Raw genomic sequence first — 15,398 nt, 5'->3', positions numbered from 1 at the left:
TCACTGCGTACCCATCAAACGAGCCATAGATTACATGTAGTTATGTAGGAGCTCGTATGTCTCCGCACATTCTCACGTCAAGGCACTAAACAGGTTTACAGGCCTTCCGTGGGGCTCGATGATAGCCAGATGTTTTCCCGCTCTGTGAACCTCTGCCCAGCCGGTGATGTGAGCTTTGCAAGAGCTGGCAGAGAAGGGCTGGTGCACGTGGTCATTTGTGCATACGCGCTGACGGATAGCTTTGTGTGTGTATGCTTTTGCACTCAAGCGAAAATTGTCCAGATAAGCGCAACCACAGGAACAACTGCAGTAAACAGCATCTGTCAGGGCAGCATTCAGGCTGATGGGCGGAGGATTGCAAATGACGGATGATGCTGGGGTTTGGAAAATTGGCTGCCTTCATGTAATCATGCCAGTAGCTCTGTGATGAGAACATGGACTCCAAATCCTCATCAGAGAACCAACAATCCCCAGCACGTGTGCACCCACTTCTACTTCCATCTCGTCCCGTCAGATGATTCCAATTGTGGCCTATCAAATGATTTATGCAGTAAATGTCGACTTCCTGAGATGGTCTGGGAACAGATGACCTTTGAGTGGCTTCCTTCCCGTACACAAGTTTAAGTGTTTAAGCCTGTACGTCACAGCTGTTCTACAGTAGCAGTGTTCTGTTGCATGCCTCGTCCTGTGTGCATATACAGTGGTAATAACTGCTGACAATTGTTATTTTCCTGTTTTTCTCCCAGGGTGACCAAGGAGACATTGGGCCAAGGGTAAGTCATGTTTGCTGTTTTTGCCCGAGAAAGTGAAACTGTTTTATGTGCCTTTTAGATGCTGTTTTTCAGGTACAGCTGACCTGGCTGAAAAGACCTTTCCTATGACTGTGTTTTGTTTCTCAGCAGATTTTTTCTTCTTTCTCTTTTTATTGTCTTCCTCTGTCTCTGTCAGTCTCCTTTTTAAATTTTCACTCCCTTTTAAGGTCAAGAGACTCTGCATTTTCCATTCAGTCATTATAAGAAGTGATTTCTCTTTGAAATTTAAAGAGTTGTGCACAAATCAAGGTATTCCCCTTTGCATTTTATATTAAAAAAAAAACAAAAGTTAAAGGGACAGTGCACCCTAAAGTAAAAATACATATTTGTCCTCTTACCTGTAGTGCTATTTATCAGTCTAGATTGTTTATGTGTGAGTTGCTGAGTGTTGGAGATATCGGCTGTAGAGATGTCTGCCTTCTCTTGAGTACTGTATAATGGAACTAGATGGCACTCAGTTTGTGGTGCTCAAATTGCCAAAAAGTACATTTGACAAACTTGCCGCTTTGAGCACCACAAGCTGAGTGCCATCTAGTTTAGTTATACTAGTCCATACCCATTGGTAGCTTTGTCACCTTCTACCTATGCCAATCCTCAATGCCTATGTGCAGTTTCACATAGATTGACCACGTCAGTGAGTAGAAAAACGTGGGACAGACAGAATGACTGACAGAATGACACACTGACAGTTTCCGTGATTATGTACAGCATACCATACCATGACTTAGTCATACCAAAAATTAGAAGAAAAAAACATTCGGCCACAGGGGGAGCCACAGCGATCGGTCGCATTGTAGCCATTTTTAAGCGTTTTTCTGTTGTTATAGCGCCACCCAGTTGCCAATTAGAGTTAAATTTCTCCAGTCACCTTGAGGCGTCCTGTTCTACATATCTACCAAGTTTAGTAAAAATCCATATGGCGGTTAGGCCTAGATAAGAAATTAGCTCTGTAGCGCCCCCATTTTGTTTGATGGGGTCAATAATGGAGGGGTCCCCTCAGATTATGTGTGGTCATATGCCTACAAAGTTGTGTGGCGATCAGTGAAACCCTTGAGATGTTATACACCTTTATGTGATGAGCCACACCCTCTGCAATATTCATTGCCTTATAGAAGCTCAGTTTTAGTAAGTTTTCCAACTTTTGCCAAGAGGGAACTTTAGATATTGGTCCCTAGATTATGTTCACCCAGTTTCATGCAGATCGGTCAAACTTCCTAGGAAGAGATTGATTTGAAGTGTTTTTTAAAATAATTCAAAATGGAGGAAAATCTATATAACCGGAAGTTATGGGTTCTTGAGGCAAATTTGTTCCTCATGAGGAGAGGCATCTCTGTGCAAAGTTTCATGTCTCTACGACATGCGGGGCATGATATATGCCCATTCAAAGTTTGCAATTTCAATTGGTTGCTATAGCGCCCCCCTTTGGCCAACTGATGTAATATTGCTTCATTCGCATCCTCCCATGACCCTCTACCACTGTGCCAAATTTCACATGGATTGACCAAGTCAGTGAGGAGAAAACGTGGAACAGACACACACACATACACAGACAGAGTTTTTGTCATTATATATTATATACATAAAAATCTTTACAGCCGATAACTCCAGCACTGGGCAACTCACATCAAAATATCTAGATTAATAAATAAGGTTACAGGTAAGAGGGTGAACTGTCCCTTTAATCAGCAGGTCCTCCAGAAGGTCCTGAAATAACTTATTGAAGTTGTAAACATTTACATCATGCACGACAAAGAGCGGCAGCACGTTAGCATTGTCGCCTCACAGCAAGAGGGTTCCTCGTTCGAACCCATGGTGGGGGAGTTTGCATGTTCTCCCCGTGTCAGTGTGGATTTTCTCCAGATACTCCGGCTTACTCCCACAGTCCAAAGACATGCTGGTTAGGTTATCTGATGACTCTAAATTGTCCGTAGGTGTGAATGTGAGCGTGAATGGTTGTCTGTCTCTGTGTGTCAGCCCTGTGATAGTCTGGTGACCTGTCTGGTGACACTGCCTATTGCCCAGTGTCAGCTGGGCAATAGGCCCAGCCCCTCTGCAACCCCAACAGGATAACCAGTCAAGGAAATGAATAAATGGACGACTAAAAGCCATTATTTTAAAGGGAAAGTTTGTAATTTTGGGAAATACACATACACATACACTTTTGTGAGATTTGGATGAGGATATCAATACCACATTCATGTCTTTTCAGTAAACATTAAGTTATAGCCAGCAGCACAGTTAGTTAACCTGTGCCCATACATGCATGAATAAAATTACACTTCGATTTCACATCTATGTGCAACTGACTGATCAGTGTCTTTGCACTGCAGGAAATCTGCCCCAACAGCGTTCAGGAGATGGGCTTCAAACCCAGACCAGACAGAGTAACAGACCATCACATATTAGAAATCAAAGAGGAAGAGAGGAGGTTTTGTAACATCTGAAACTAAAAACTACTCGTCATTTCCTTGTTATCATGCAAACAGACAAAAGCGAAAACACTAAAAATCAAAAGTTTTGTCACGTTTTGTTCTGCCCACATAACATTCAACACTCGAGGCTTTTAATAATTCAAAAGAAAAGTGTGTTTACTCTGCGCGGCTACCCCAGCAACTGCACCAACAACACAGTCTGGCTCCTGTGATGAGGTTTGAGTTGCCCACATCTCCAAAGCCAGAGATGAGAAATGATGATATTAAAGAACGATGGAAATACTTAAACGTCACCATCAAAAACCCAATGGTTGGGGCGGTGTGCCAAAGCTGCCATCTAGTCTCAACCAAACTCTGTTTTTTTATATGATGGAGTAACCTCGCTCTGCATCTGGTCCATGTTGTGAGTGTTGTCTTTTCATGTGATATCATTCCACCCTCCATGAGATCTATGTAATTATCTCGTGTTTCGTTCGCTGTGGTTTGAAAATAAGCCCCCTGTGCTTTACATGGTAAGCGGCTTGGACTCTTTGAAGAAGTCATGTACCCCATGAATCCTGAATGTTGTTTTTCTAGCTTGATTATGTAACGAATATAATATCAGGTCAAGAAAACACTTCCTCACATGCAAAAAAACTTGCTACTGAGGTAATTTATACATTGTTTTGGATTTAAACCCAAAGATCCAAATCATGTTATTCTTATGTTGTTGTTTTTTATTTCCCCAAAGATGATAAATTGTTGAAACACAACTGACAACTGAAACGATTAGGGAATTAATTAATAAATAATCTGCTACAGTTGATTAATTGTAATTTTTTTTGAGTTGGTAGAGCTTTCTAAATGTGAATACTTGGACAATTTGTGCCACAAATCCCACAACCTGCGAATTATGCATGTGTTTTTCCCCCTTATGTTGTTGTTTTTGTTGTTGACTGATGATGGATTTGGACTGAAAGGTCTAGTGTGTAGGATTTAAGGCCCAGACACACCAAACCGACTGCAAAGAGCCAGCAGCAATGAAAGCCGACAGTTGGTGTCTCCTCACGTCACCTGTGTCCCAACCAAAAAGTTGCACATCAGCACACCATGAAGGCTACAGCACATTAACAACTCAATGCAATGTTGAAAGAACAGAGTATATTTACTGTGCGCCAGTGAACAACAACACAAACAATCACAAAATGTGTCTGCTAAAGAGCTCAGTGGCTAAAGAAAATAATCTTACCTTATGTAACAAGTTTGTTTCAATCACACTTCTTCTTGACTTTAGCTGTTTGTTTACTTTCCTCACTTTTGTTTCTCTTCTCGTGCACTGAGCTGAACTGCCAATCAGTGTGATTTCATTTAACAATGGGCTCTGCTTTCACTGATGCTGATTAAACATGCGGAATCAACCCAAAAGAAAGACAGGGCCCAAGAGGCCCAACAAGGGCTGACAAGAGCCAGCAGCGAGGGACACAACACAACGACTCGGGTGGCCGACGCTCACCGACAGCCCAACATTGACCGATGGCCAACCATCATTATGTCAGAGCTTTTAGTGGCACCAGTTAGGTTCAAACATTGCAACCAACTGAAATTCCTTGAAGAACAAGATAGTGGTGTGCTCGAGGACTGTCTTTATTATTAACACAGGGGCTCTTGAAGAAAAGGGTCAGCACATGGGAAGAAAAAATGAACTTCCGGCACTCATGCGTCGAGCAGGAATGGATGCATTTGAATTAAGTTAAAAAAGCCTTTCATTTTAAAACATGGCTGTTTACATAAAAACACCGACAGGTTTCGACCCTAAGGTCTTTGTCAGGGTGCAAAACAGACAGGACAGGACAGGACAGGAGTCAAGCAAACATTTTATAACCTTGGTAGGGGATGTCACCCAATCTTCATTAATAAGTGAGCACAGGTGGGTGACAGAAATGGGTTACAATGAGAAGCCATTTTGAAAGTGACACGCCTCCACAAGTGTTTAAAAAAAATAGGAAAAAAAGAAATCCCTGAACTAAAATGAAAAAATATTACAAACCAAATATCAAAAATATGCATGTCATCATTTTTTTATAACAAATAAAAAAACATACATCAGAAAAAAGGAAGAAAAGATTAGGAAAGGCTTTTTAACTTAATTCAAATGCTTCTGTTCCTGCTCCACGCATGAGTGCCAGAAGGTCATTTTCTCTTCCCAACTGAAATTCCTGTGATTTGATTTGAAGTGTTTTTTAAAATAATTCAAAATGGAGGAAAATCTATATAACCGGAAGTTATGGGTTCTTGAGGCAAATTTGTTCCTCATGAGGAGAGGCATCTCTGTGCAAAGTTTCATGTCTCTACGACATGCGGGGCATGATATATGCCCATTCAAAGTTTGCAATTTCAATTGGTTGCTATAGCGCCCCCCTTTGGCCAACTGATGTAATATTGCTTCATTCGCATCCTCCCATGACCCTCTACCACTGTGCCAAATTTCACATGGATTGACCAAGTCAGTGAGGAGAAAACGTGGAACAGACACACACACATACACAGACAGAGTTTTTGTCATTATATATTATATACATAAAAATCTTTACAGCCGATAACTCCAGCACTGGGCAACTCACATCAAAATATCTAGATTAATAAATAAGGTTACAGGTAAGAGGGTGAACTGTCCCTTTAATCAGCAGGTCCTCCAGAAGGTCCTGAAATAACTGAAATAACAAATCCAGCAATTTTCATATTGGCATTGGCCTGTCTTATGAGGACCCTAAGGTCTTTGTCAGGGTGCAAAACAGACAGGACAGGACAGGACAGGAGTCAAGCAAACATTTTATAACCTTGGTAGGGGATGTCACCCAATCTTCATTAATAAGTGAGCACAGGTGGGTGACAGAAATGGGTTACAATGAGAAGCCATTTTGAAAGTGACACGCCTCCACAAGTGTTTAAAAAAAATAGGAAAAAAAGAAATCCCTGAACTAAAATGAAAAAATATTACAAACCAAATATCAAAAATATGCATGTCATCATTTTTTTATAACAAATAAAAAAACATACATCAGAAAAAAGGAAGAAAAGATTAGGAAAGGCTTTTTAACTTAATTCAAATGCTTCTGTTCCTGCTCCACGCATGAGTGCCAGAAGGTCATTTTCTCTTCCCAACTGAAATTCCTGTTTGCCAGGCAGGTAGAACTATAATGGCGATTCAAATGGCCCTATCTAGAGCCAGTGTTTGGTTTGTCTGTTCTGGGCTGCTGTAGTAACAACATGGCAAACTCCATGGAACAGGACCCGCTCTCTATGTAGATATAAACGACTCATTCTAAGCTAACGAAAACACAACAATTCTTAGTTCTTCTCTTCTCTTCGGGTGAATGTTAACTACTGAAAACACATTTATGAACATTATATTCCATTTCTGCCATATATCCCCCTCAATCATACACACTGGACCTTTAACTCAGCACAAAGCCTGATAGACGTTTGGATACATTCAGCAAATTCAGATAAGTCACGTGGATAACAGAAGATTATAAATACTTTAAGTGACAGCAAACTTTTTTCAAAGCCTTGTCAAAGGGCCATAACTATCTAACCAGACAAATCCAGCAATTTTCATATTGGCATTGGCCTGTCTTATGAGGACCATAACTCTGACTGTGAGCCACTTCAACTTTCAAAATACTCACACACAAAATATTTTTAAAAACTACAAATGTTCCTCTTAAAAAGGCTTTTGCGGCCACTTGCTGCTTGTCTTTATTATTACTGACATTCTTTAGAAAATATCCAACAAATGAGGTTCAGAATAATAATTAGAAATAGATGTGTAGTCATAAATCTTCTGAGTGCTGGAGCCTGACAGTATTTGCATAACAGTGTGTGTTATGAGTATTGGAATGAGACTGAATGGCTATTGTTTTATAGCAGAGCACAAATGGAGTGTAAATTTGACAGGGCTGCCCAGCGGAACAGTATTTATGATGCGGCTCAGAAACATTACAGGAATTCCTGATTCCTATCAAGGCGTACGCCATTTGATTTCCCAGCTTATCCCTTCAGATTTTGAGGTAATAGTTTATGCAAGAATTAAATATTTTTGGCATTCTGCATTACATAGTTCTTCCAAATGGTAACTATTGCATTTGGACAAGGCCTCTGGAGCTCGGATGTCTTTGGATAAGCCTGAAGCCGAAAAACCCCAGAGTATTGCTTAGAGACACAGGCTCGGTTCAAAACAAACCCTGCAGCTCCCAAACCTACTGTATTTGTGAATGAGGTTTGGCACTGCAGTACATTTTCATAAATATGGCTAGATAGGTAGGCAAATGAAAAACTGTTGGTCCCTGAATGTTTAAAACATGATTTTCTTCACAGCTATGAATCCACATGAATCAAAGTCCACAGATGCCGAGCAGATAAAATCTGGCGCAGTGAGAGTAAATCATCAGTACACAAGCTCAGTCATCATCTTGTCCTGATCTCAACATTGTACGCTTGTTCACCTCTTAACTCCACGAGAGGATGAGCGAAAACATGTGAAAACAGGAAGTGGCCATGAATCTTATGTCAACCTGTGACTTCCTGTCAATCCATCATTTTCAGTGCATTTGTCAGGCAGAATCTGATCCCAGAACAGAATACAAACACAGGATAGCAGGGGGGTTAAAACACAATCAGATGTCATAGAACCACCAAAAACATGACAAAAGGTCACGTGCAGTCTTGCGTCTTTCTCCAAAGCAACTTTTACTGAATGGCATAAAGATGGTGGCGTTTTTTTCCCAGCCTCCATACTGTCACATCCATATGCAGGACATTGTCACTGCATGTTTAGGTTTGACTGGCGACTGTGTTGAAAGACAAGCCATGATGGGAGTTTCATCCCGAGCCAAAGCCTCCTCTTGCCTCCCCTGGAGCAGCTACAAAAAGGCCATGGTTAGAGGGGGCTCTGAGGTTGAATGGCTGTTTGTCTTAGTATCGGCCTAAGGTCTGATGAGAACGAGGTAAAGGGGAAGCCCACTGTGAAACAGCCTATTTTCTTATGAGATGTTTAAGGGGCATATGTGTATGTGGTCTCCATGGTGGGAACGGTGTGAATGAGTGAATGTGACAGTGGGAAGAGAGGAGTGTATAGGCAAAGAGAGGAGGAGGAGGGTTCTGTGGTGTTGGAAAAACCTCAGCTATCCAGCGCTCACCGCAGCCTGTTAACGGAAACCTCATGAGCAGGCTCGCATCTCCTCTTCTTTCTCTCCCTGCTATCCCCCTGCTGTTCTTCCTCCCTCCTCTCTTAGATCTTCTCCCCGTCCTTCCTTCCATGTGTTTTTGGAGGGAACTCAACCAGAGAAGCAGCACAGTGCTCCGAGCTCTGTGGCGGCAGACAAACTCTGCTCCTTTCAGCTCGACAGACAATCATCACAGTTACTGTCTGTCGGCTGGAAAGAGCCAAGCCACCTCTATTTGGTTTGGTCGCGAAGGGAAGGATGGGAAGACATTAAATGGAACACACACACACAATTAAATACATGTTGGAGTGAGAGACCCCAGATACAGTGTCTGAAAGGGCAAAGGGGACAGAAACTGGGTCTTAGTTTCAATTGTTTTAGTATTTGCAGATGATGTATTTATGTTCATTCAGAAATGTCCCCAATCAGCCACAACATTAAAACCACTGACAGGTGAGGTGAATAACACTGATCATCTCGTTACAATGCAATGTTCTGCTTGGAAACCCTGGGTGCTGTCATGCATGTGGATGCCACTTGACCTGCACCACCCACCCAAACACTGTTGCAGACCAAGTACGTCCCCTCATGGCAACAGCACACCCCAATGGCAGTGGCCCCCCAGCAGCGCAAGGCGCCATGCCGCCCCGCCAAAACTGGTCAGGAGTGGCCTGAAGAATGTGACAGAGTGCCCAAGGCATCCACTTGGCCTCCAAATTCCCCAGATCCTAATCAAACTGAGCATTTGTGGAACGTGCTGATTCCCACCTTGCAAGCAACAGGACTCAGATGATCCACTGCCAACGACCCGGTGCCAGACACCACAGGACACACCCCAGAGGTCCTGTGTCCATTCCTCGAAAGGTCAGAGCCAAATCTGATCTAAGAAGGCCCCACCAAGGATTGCACCTGACTCTAGGGTAATTGGCACATCCCACAGATGCTTAATTGAATTGGGATCTGGATAATTTAGAGGCCAGATCAATGCCTTGAGCACTTTGTCACAATGTACGGGCCATTCCTAATCAGTTTTTGCAGTGTGGCATGGTGCATTGTGCTGCTGGGGGAGCCACTGTCATCGGGCACTGCTGTTAACATGAGGGGACGTAATTGGTCCACTCACATACTTGGTCCCCTTCACTTTCTTTGGGTCATCTCTGAGCAGTTTCTTGAGGTGTGCCATGGCACATTGTCCTGCTGGGATGAGGGGCATGTTGCCATCAGGGGGTGTAGCTGGTCTGCAACAGTGTTGGGTGGGTAGTGAGTGTCAAGTGGCATCCATATGAATGCCAGAACCCAAAGTTTTCCAGCAGAACATTGCATTGCAATGACATGAAATGGTATTCCCTTCATCTGTCAGTGGTTTTAATGTTGTGGCTGATTGGTGTATGAGGTTGTTTAAATCTTGAGCCAATTGCAGCCACACTTGTATGTTACAGAAAGTTGCCTCACCTTTCCCTTTGTCACTTCCTCTCTTCAGGGTCCTCCTAACTACAGCACATATGCAGGTCTGCACAGTAATCAGATTCTCACCGTCAAGGTTTGTCCCTCCAAGCGAAGTGTTCCTTAGTCCTCCCAGCAGTCTCCGCTCTCTGTCAGGCTGCTGATCTGTCACTCTCCCTGCAAACAGAAGAGCAAAACACTCTTCTTGAGCTTTCCCTTCTGGCTTACAGCTTCAGAGGCTGCTGAACTCTCAACTGTTTTTCCCACAGCAGTCATTTCTCTCTTGGTTGGACTCTGATCTGCGCTTTCTTACTGTCATTAACTATGAATTTCTTAACTCATCTCTCCCTTTCTCTTCTCCCTCTCTTTTGTCTTTCAACACACTCCATGTCCTCTCCCCTGTTTTTCCCCTCATTGTGTTGTTTCTGTCGTCCTACTCTTTGTCCCTTTGCCTCTCAGATGGTCTTCCCCAGATATGACCATGGTTTTCTCTCTGGAGAGCAGTCCAGTAGCTTTCAGAGACGCTTTCTGAAGGTAGACCACAACTAAGGCATGTGTGCGTTTTTAACACTTTAACCAACCTTTCTTATTCATGTTCTGATCAGCCGTGTATCTCCCTTCTTTCGTTCTTTTTTCGACTTTCTCAGTCATGTTGCATCTCGTTGATTTCATGTTTGATCATTTTTTCATAATGTCCTTGTGTGTGCTGGCTTGTTTAGTTGTATTAACGTGACTTGTTATGGGACATTTTATATAAAAGTTCTAAAGCATCCAAAAATGTAGGAAAACATCTTGGAAGATGGATCATGCATATTTCAAAAAGCCTCAAGAAATGTGTGCTTCTCATTACAAGGAGAATAAAAGAGCTTTGTTGGTGACAGTTTAGTTCAAGCCTGAGCTTAATAGAGACATAATAATTATCAGCACAAGGAAATAAGGTTTCAGTCTTCTATCTGAAGCTCTTGCTAATATCACTTTCATGAAAGGGCTTGCTGTGCCATGTTGCTTGCCGCAACAAAGCAGCGCTTAATGCACCACATGTCTGTAGAGATGAGAGGGTGCAGAGGAAGTGTCACCATGTGACTATAGAGACAACACTGGGCCTGCATCCCCCTTCAGTGGTGAGCAAGCATTTTAGGGCGTTAATTGTTTCTCTTTGGCACAAGCATGAGGGTAGAAGTCAACAGAAAGGGACGTGTCCCCAGTTTGATGTAAAACCAGTGATGAAAGCATCTTTAATAGGAGGTGACGGTCCTGTTTTGTTTTTCTGGAGCATAAACAGAAAAGAAACGCCCCATGTTGTCCTCAATTAACATTTCCTTGTGTGTGAGCGTGCATTTGTCAGCATGGTTGTGTTTCACTCTGTGACTAAATATCAGACTGACTCACTGAATGAGGACTGCTGATCTTTGCCAGCTCCAGTCTGTCTGTGTTGTCATATTTGAAGTCTCCATCTGTTATGTGACAACACATTCTCACTACCAACTCTGATGCTTGGTCAGTGGCCCTACACATCAAACTTTGATGTTTTAGGCACCCCTACAATGTCATTATTGGACATTCAGGGATGGTGTGTCAATTTCTGCCCTTTACATGCATTTTTTCTTCACAATAAACATCCTTTTTTACAGGAAATGTACAGTTTCCACTCATTAAATGTCTCTTTTCAAAATAAAGTTAGGATGTAAGTCTAAAACTTCATTTTTATGTTTAATTTCCTAGGTTTAGGCAACAAAAGTAGGTGATTCGGTTTCGGAAAAAATCATGGCTTTGCTTAAAAAGAGTAAGTTTGTAACTATTCTGATGGAACGTCACATGACATACATCACTAGTGCAGTATGCTGCACATATTAGCACACTACGTTGTTATTAAAATAACTCAATTGACTGTCTCCCGGATGGAAGCTCAGTTTGCTTGACCCATCCACCTCCCCTCTCACCCACCCTATGGCGACTCTCTGGCTCTTTATGCTACAACTGTATTTGGAACGTCAAAAAATGCCCCCACCCTGTGGCTCTCACACCGCCGCTAAAGGGTACCTCTTTGTGTGAGTGTAACAGCCACTGGGTGCCAGGACCAAAGACTGTATATAAAGATGGAAAATGCATCTCAACTTATTCCCACTCCCCCGAAAATGAAGCCGAAGTATCCCCGATACAGCAGTTGCCAACTTGTGTTGGTGACGTCATTTAAAGCCAGAGTCTGCGCAGTGGCAATCCCTGCAGTATTGTGTTCCAACTGTACACCCGTCCAACAAATTGCAAGCAGCACCACTGATTGTGAGCATACCAGTGGGCTCACATAGCTGTCCAACATCAATCCAACTGTTATTAAAATAATGTTTTGCTTTTTCATGGTATTAAAAAAATTAAATCTTGTATTCCTTTCCCTCATTCTTCTGTTATTGTTTTTATTTTTCATCAGGGTGACCAAGGCCAGGCTGGACCCGCTGGTCCTCCCGGTCCCCCAGGCCCCCCTGGCCCCCGAGGCCCCCCTGGGAACACAGGCAAGGATGGCCCACGTGGCCCTGCTGGCGAGCCGGTAAGAGCCTCTCCTCATGCATCATCACAAGTGCCAGAACATACACTCACTACACAAAACAATGCACCCATACACACCCACACACTCCACTTAGTTGCTGTTATTCTCGTCCTCCTCCATCATCCTCTCCCTTTTCCTTACCCTCTAACTAAGGTTACACCACAAAGAATGCAGTCATGTAAAACACCTCAGTCATCAGCAGCTGCCGTTACCCCATTTGTTCTGACCTGGTAGGGTTCAGCAGTAGGGTATGACAGCTTGCAAATGTGTGTATTCTATGTGTCAGTGTGCATTTATATACACGTATTAAGGGGAAAAAGGGTCTACGCAGTAAAGAGCAGTGAACCCATATTCTCATTTTTCCGGGTTTGCCAGTGAGCTGTGGCTTACCTAAAAGCTCCCAGAATAGCAACTCTACTCCTGGCCTCATCTGTTTTGTGTAAGACAGCGGCCACAAAGTTCTCCAACACGCCCCCCATTCTCCCACCCTCCCACCACGACAGTGTCGCTGTGCACCCCTGAAACAGATATGGCACTGCGGCGGGTTCATGGGCAGTTTGCCGGTCTCACCAAACAATAGTTGTGCTCCTCGCCTGAGGCAGTTTATGTTTCTCAAAATTTACTTTCTGCTTCCCAGAGTTTAGTTCATAGGCAGTGGCAGCTTAAAGCTGTGGTTGTAGGATGGAAGAGAGAGACAGAGGCTATAAGGTAATTGTTGTTTGACCAAGTGAGGGAATGAATGCTCCTTTACCCTAAACTGGCACGGGACAACAAAAGGATTCAAGTGAAAAGTGTTGGTTTCAGCGTGGGTGAGTTGAGAGCTTACGCAGAACCGACAAAAAGGAAAGCCAGCACAGCTCCAAAAATGACTAAAAGCAGGCGGGTCGAAGTGAGGGGGCCCGTCCTGTAGCCCAGTCAATTTCAAATGTATTCTCCAAGTTGATTAAAGGCATTGCAAAACCCAAAACAGCAAAACAAAGTAGAGTGGCGCTAATAGCCGCTCCATGTTGTGGGCAGATGTCTGAGTGGGCTGAGCAGGAGAAAGTAAGTAAGCAAACCTGCCAGTGTGTGTGTCCTTAAACCCTTGACATTTGTATCTGGAAACAGAGAACTAAGGGGATGACAGCTTAAACAAAGTTGCACCTTGTTTCTGTCTGATGCACAGCTACGTGAAACTGCTGTGGCAGACTTGTCCGTAAATAACATTTGCTTTGTTTCAGCATATCTGAATTCAAGAAATCATTTTAAGTAAATTTAGTATCGTCCCTAATTGGAAATGTATCTGACATCTGAACCGGTCTTCATCCATCCTTTGCTGCGCTCAGGATAAAAGGAGGTGCAAAAAAATTATTTGCAACGGTGATTTGTTTCCCGCTGCTGTGAAGGAAAGATCAAAAGAGGAGGAGGAGGAGGTAAGAGGGGTGAGAGAAGAGGTTAAAAAGCTGCTGGAGCAACTGAGGATGGGAATAAAAGAGAGTAGTGGAGATCAGGGTGACAGTTTGTATGTGACGGCTGAGCGCCGGAGGAAGAAAACCAGCTGGAACACATCTGAGTAGCTTCTGCACATTATTGTAAAATATGAGGACAGAGCAGAAGGTTAATAACCTCCAATTTATATCATGCATTTATTACAGTGCATTGAGTGATCAAGTAAACACAACTACTTGATAGCAGAGGGCTTTTACACAAGTTCCCACTAAGCTGTCTCTGCCATGGATGACTTCATAGCAGATGTTGCTCCAAGCACACGTCCACCTGGGCCTCTCAAACAGCCACAATAGGTCTGTTTACCTAAATAACCCAAATCACTGATAGACATAAGCCATAGAGCGGACATGGAATACTCTCTCGGTATTTGTCTTAGGGAGGGGGTATACACCAAGTCCTCAGCAGGGCTCCACAGTCATCTCCTGCCAATTGCAAAGGAAAAAACCCTTGAAGATAAAAAAAGACTGGCCAGCTCACTCAGTGAGTCAAAAGTACAAGCAGGCAGTCCAAAAATGCATCCAAAGCACTCTGACTGTAGTTAAAAATCCTTCATTAAAGCATGGATAACCAACACGTTTCGACTAGAGAATCTTCATCAGGGTGTAAAATGCATTGGAAACAGGTGTGCAGTTGAAGAGCTCATGTTATAAATAATTAGCATATTTAGTGACAAGAAATGGTTCAATGCCAAATGAATAGAGAGGAAACAACAGTGAAATGAAATAAGAATTGATGAATATTGTGACAAACTGAAAAATATAAGATATGTACGACAAAGACAAAAAACAATATGAGTGAATGGACAACAAACTTATAACATGTGAAAAGTAGTGTATAACTCATGATAACCTTCAACCTCACTAATAGATGTCCAAAAACATGACAACAATACTGAGAGGAAGGTATGATGTAAGATAAACCATAACAAATCACCCTCAATGATACATGTCCAAAAAACATGACAAACAAGCAATAATGTAAGAAGCCAGGAGTGTGTAGTAATGATGGTACTATGTACAACTTAAACAACAAAACGATCATTTGCATATCAGTTACTTACCCTGAGTCATGTTGAATTCATTAAGAAAACTTTGTTTGTCTTGCATGCCTCCAAAATGAACGAAGAATCCAAAAAGTAAGAAAACTGATGATGAGTTGAACTATTTCAAAACTGTCACACAGCTCTTGCAGTATAATCCGAATCTCATTTATCCAGCAGTATGCTCAGTAATTCTAAAACAGTCCTTTCCAAAGGGTAACTAAATAAAAGTGAGACTTATTTGTGCTCTCTTTGATGCCAGACTCTAATACTAAGGTTTTTTTAGTAATAAATACCTGTGTTTGGGAAGTATGTGACTGAATAAATAAAACTTGAAATCATATCGAAATAGATGCCTAATTGGCTGCCATAAAAGCACTGTATTGTGGGATATTTTGATATGGTGTGGCTGTTGTTAAACATGGCCCACTTTTGCTC

General features: G+C 42.6%; 1 protein-coding gene across 1 annotated transcript in view; it reads left to right on the top strand.

The window, feature by feature from the left end:
- Positions 1 to 15,398, top strand: part of col23a1b (collagen type XXIII alpha 1 chain b) — a 170,759-nt gene that overhangs the window by 142,091 nt on the left and 13,270 nt on the right. Inside the window, exons 9-11 of the mRNA XM_033633333.2 lie at positions 747 to 773; positions 10,351 to 10,425; positions 12,317 to 12,433. Coding sequence (XP_033489224.2) covers positions 747 to 773; positions 10,351 to 10,425; positions 12,317 to 12,433 — 219 coding nt within the window. The remainder of the gene's footprint in view (positions 1 to 746; positions 774 to 10,350; positions 10,426 to 12,316; positions 12,434 to 15,398) is intronic.

Source organism: Epinephelus lanceolatus, chromosome 7 (assembly GCF_041903045.1).
Source record: "Epinephelus lanceolatus isolate andai-2023 chromosome 7, ASM4190304v1, whole genome shotgun sequence".
In the NCBI taxonomy this organism is placed as follows: Eukaryota; Metazoa; Chordata; class Actinopteri; order Perciformes; family Serranidae; genus Epinephelus; species Epinephelus lanceolatus.
The sequence above is the reverse complement of the archived record's forward strand: the minus strand, read 5'-3'. Positions and strand labels throughout refer to the sequence as shown.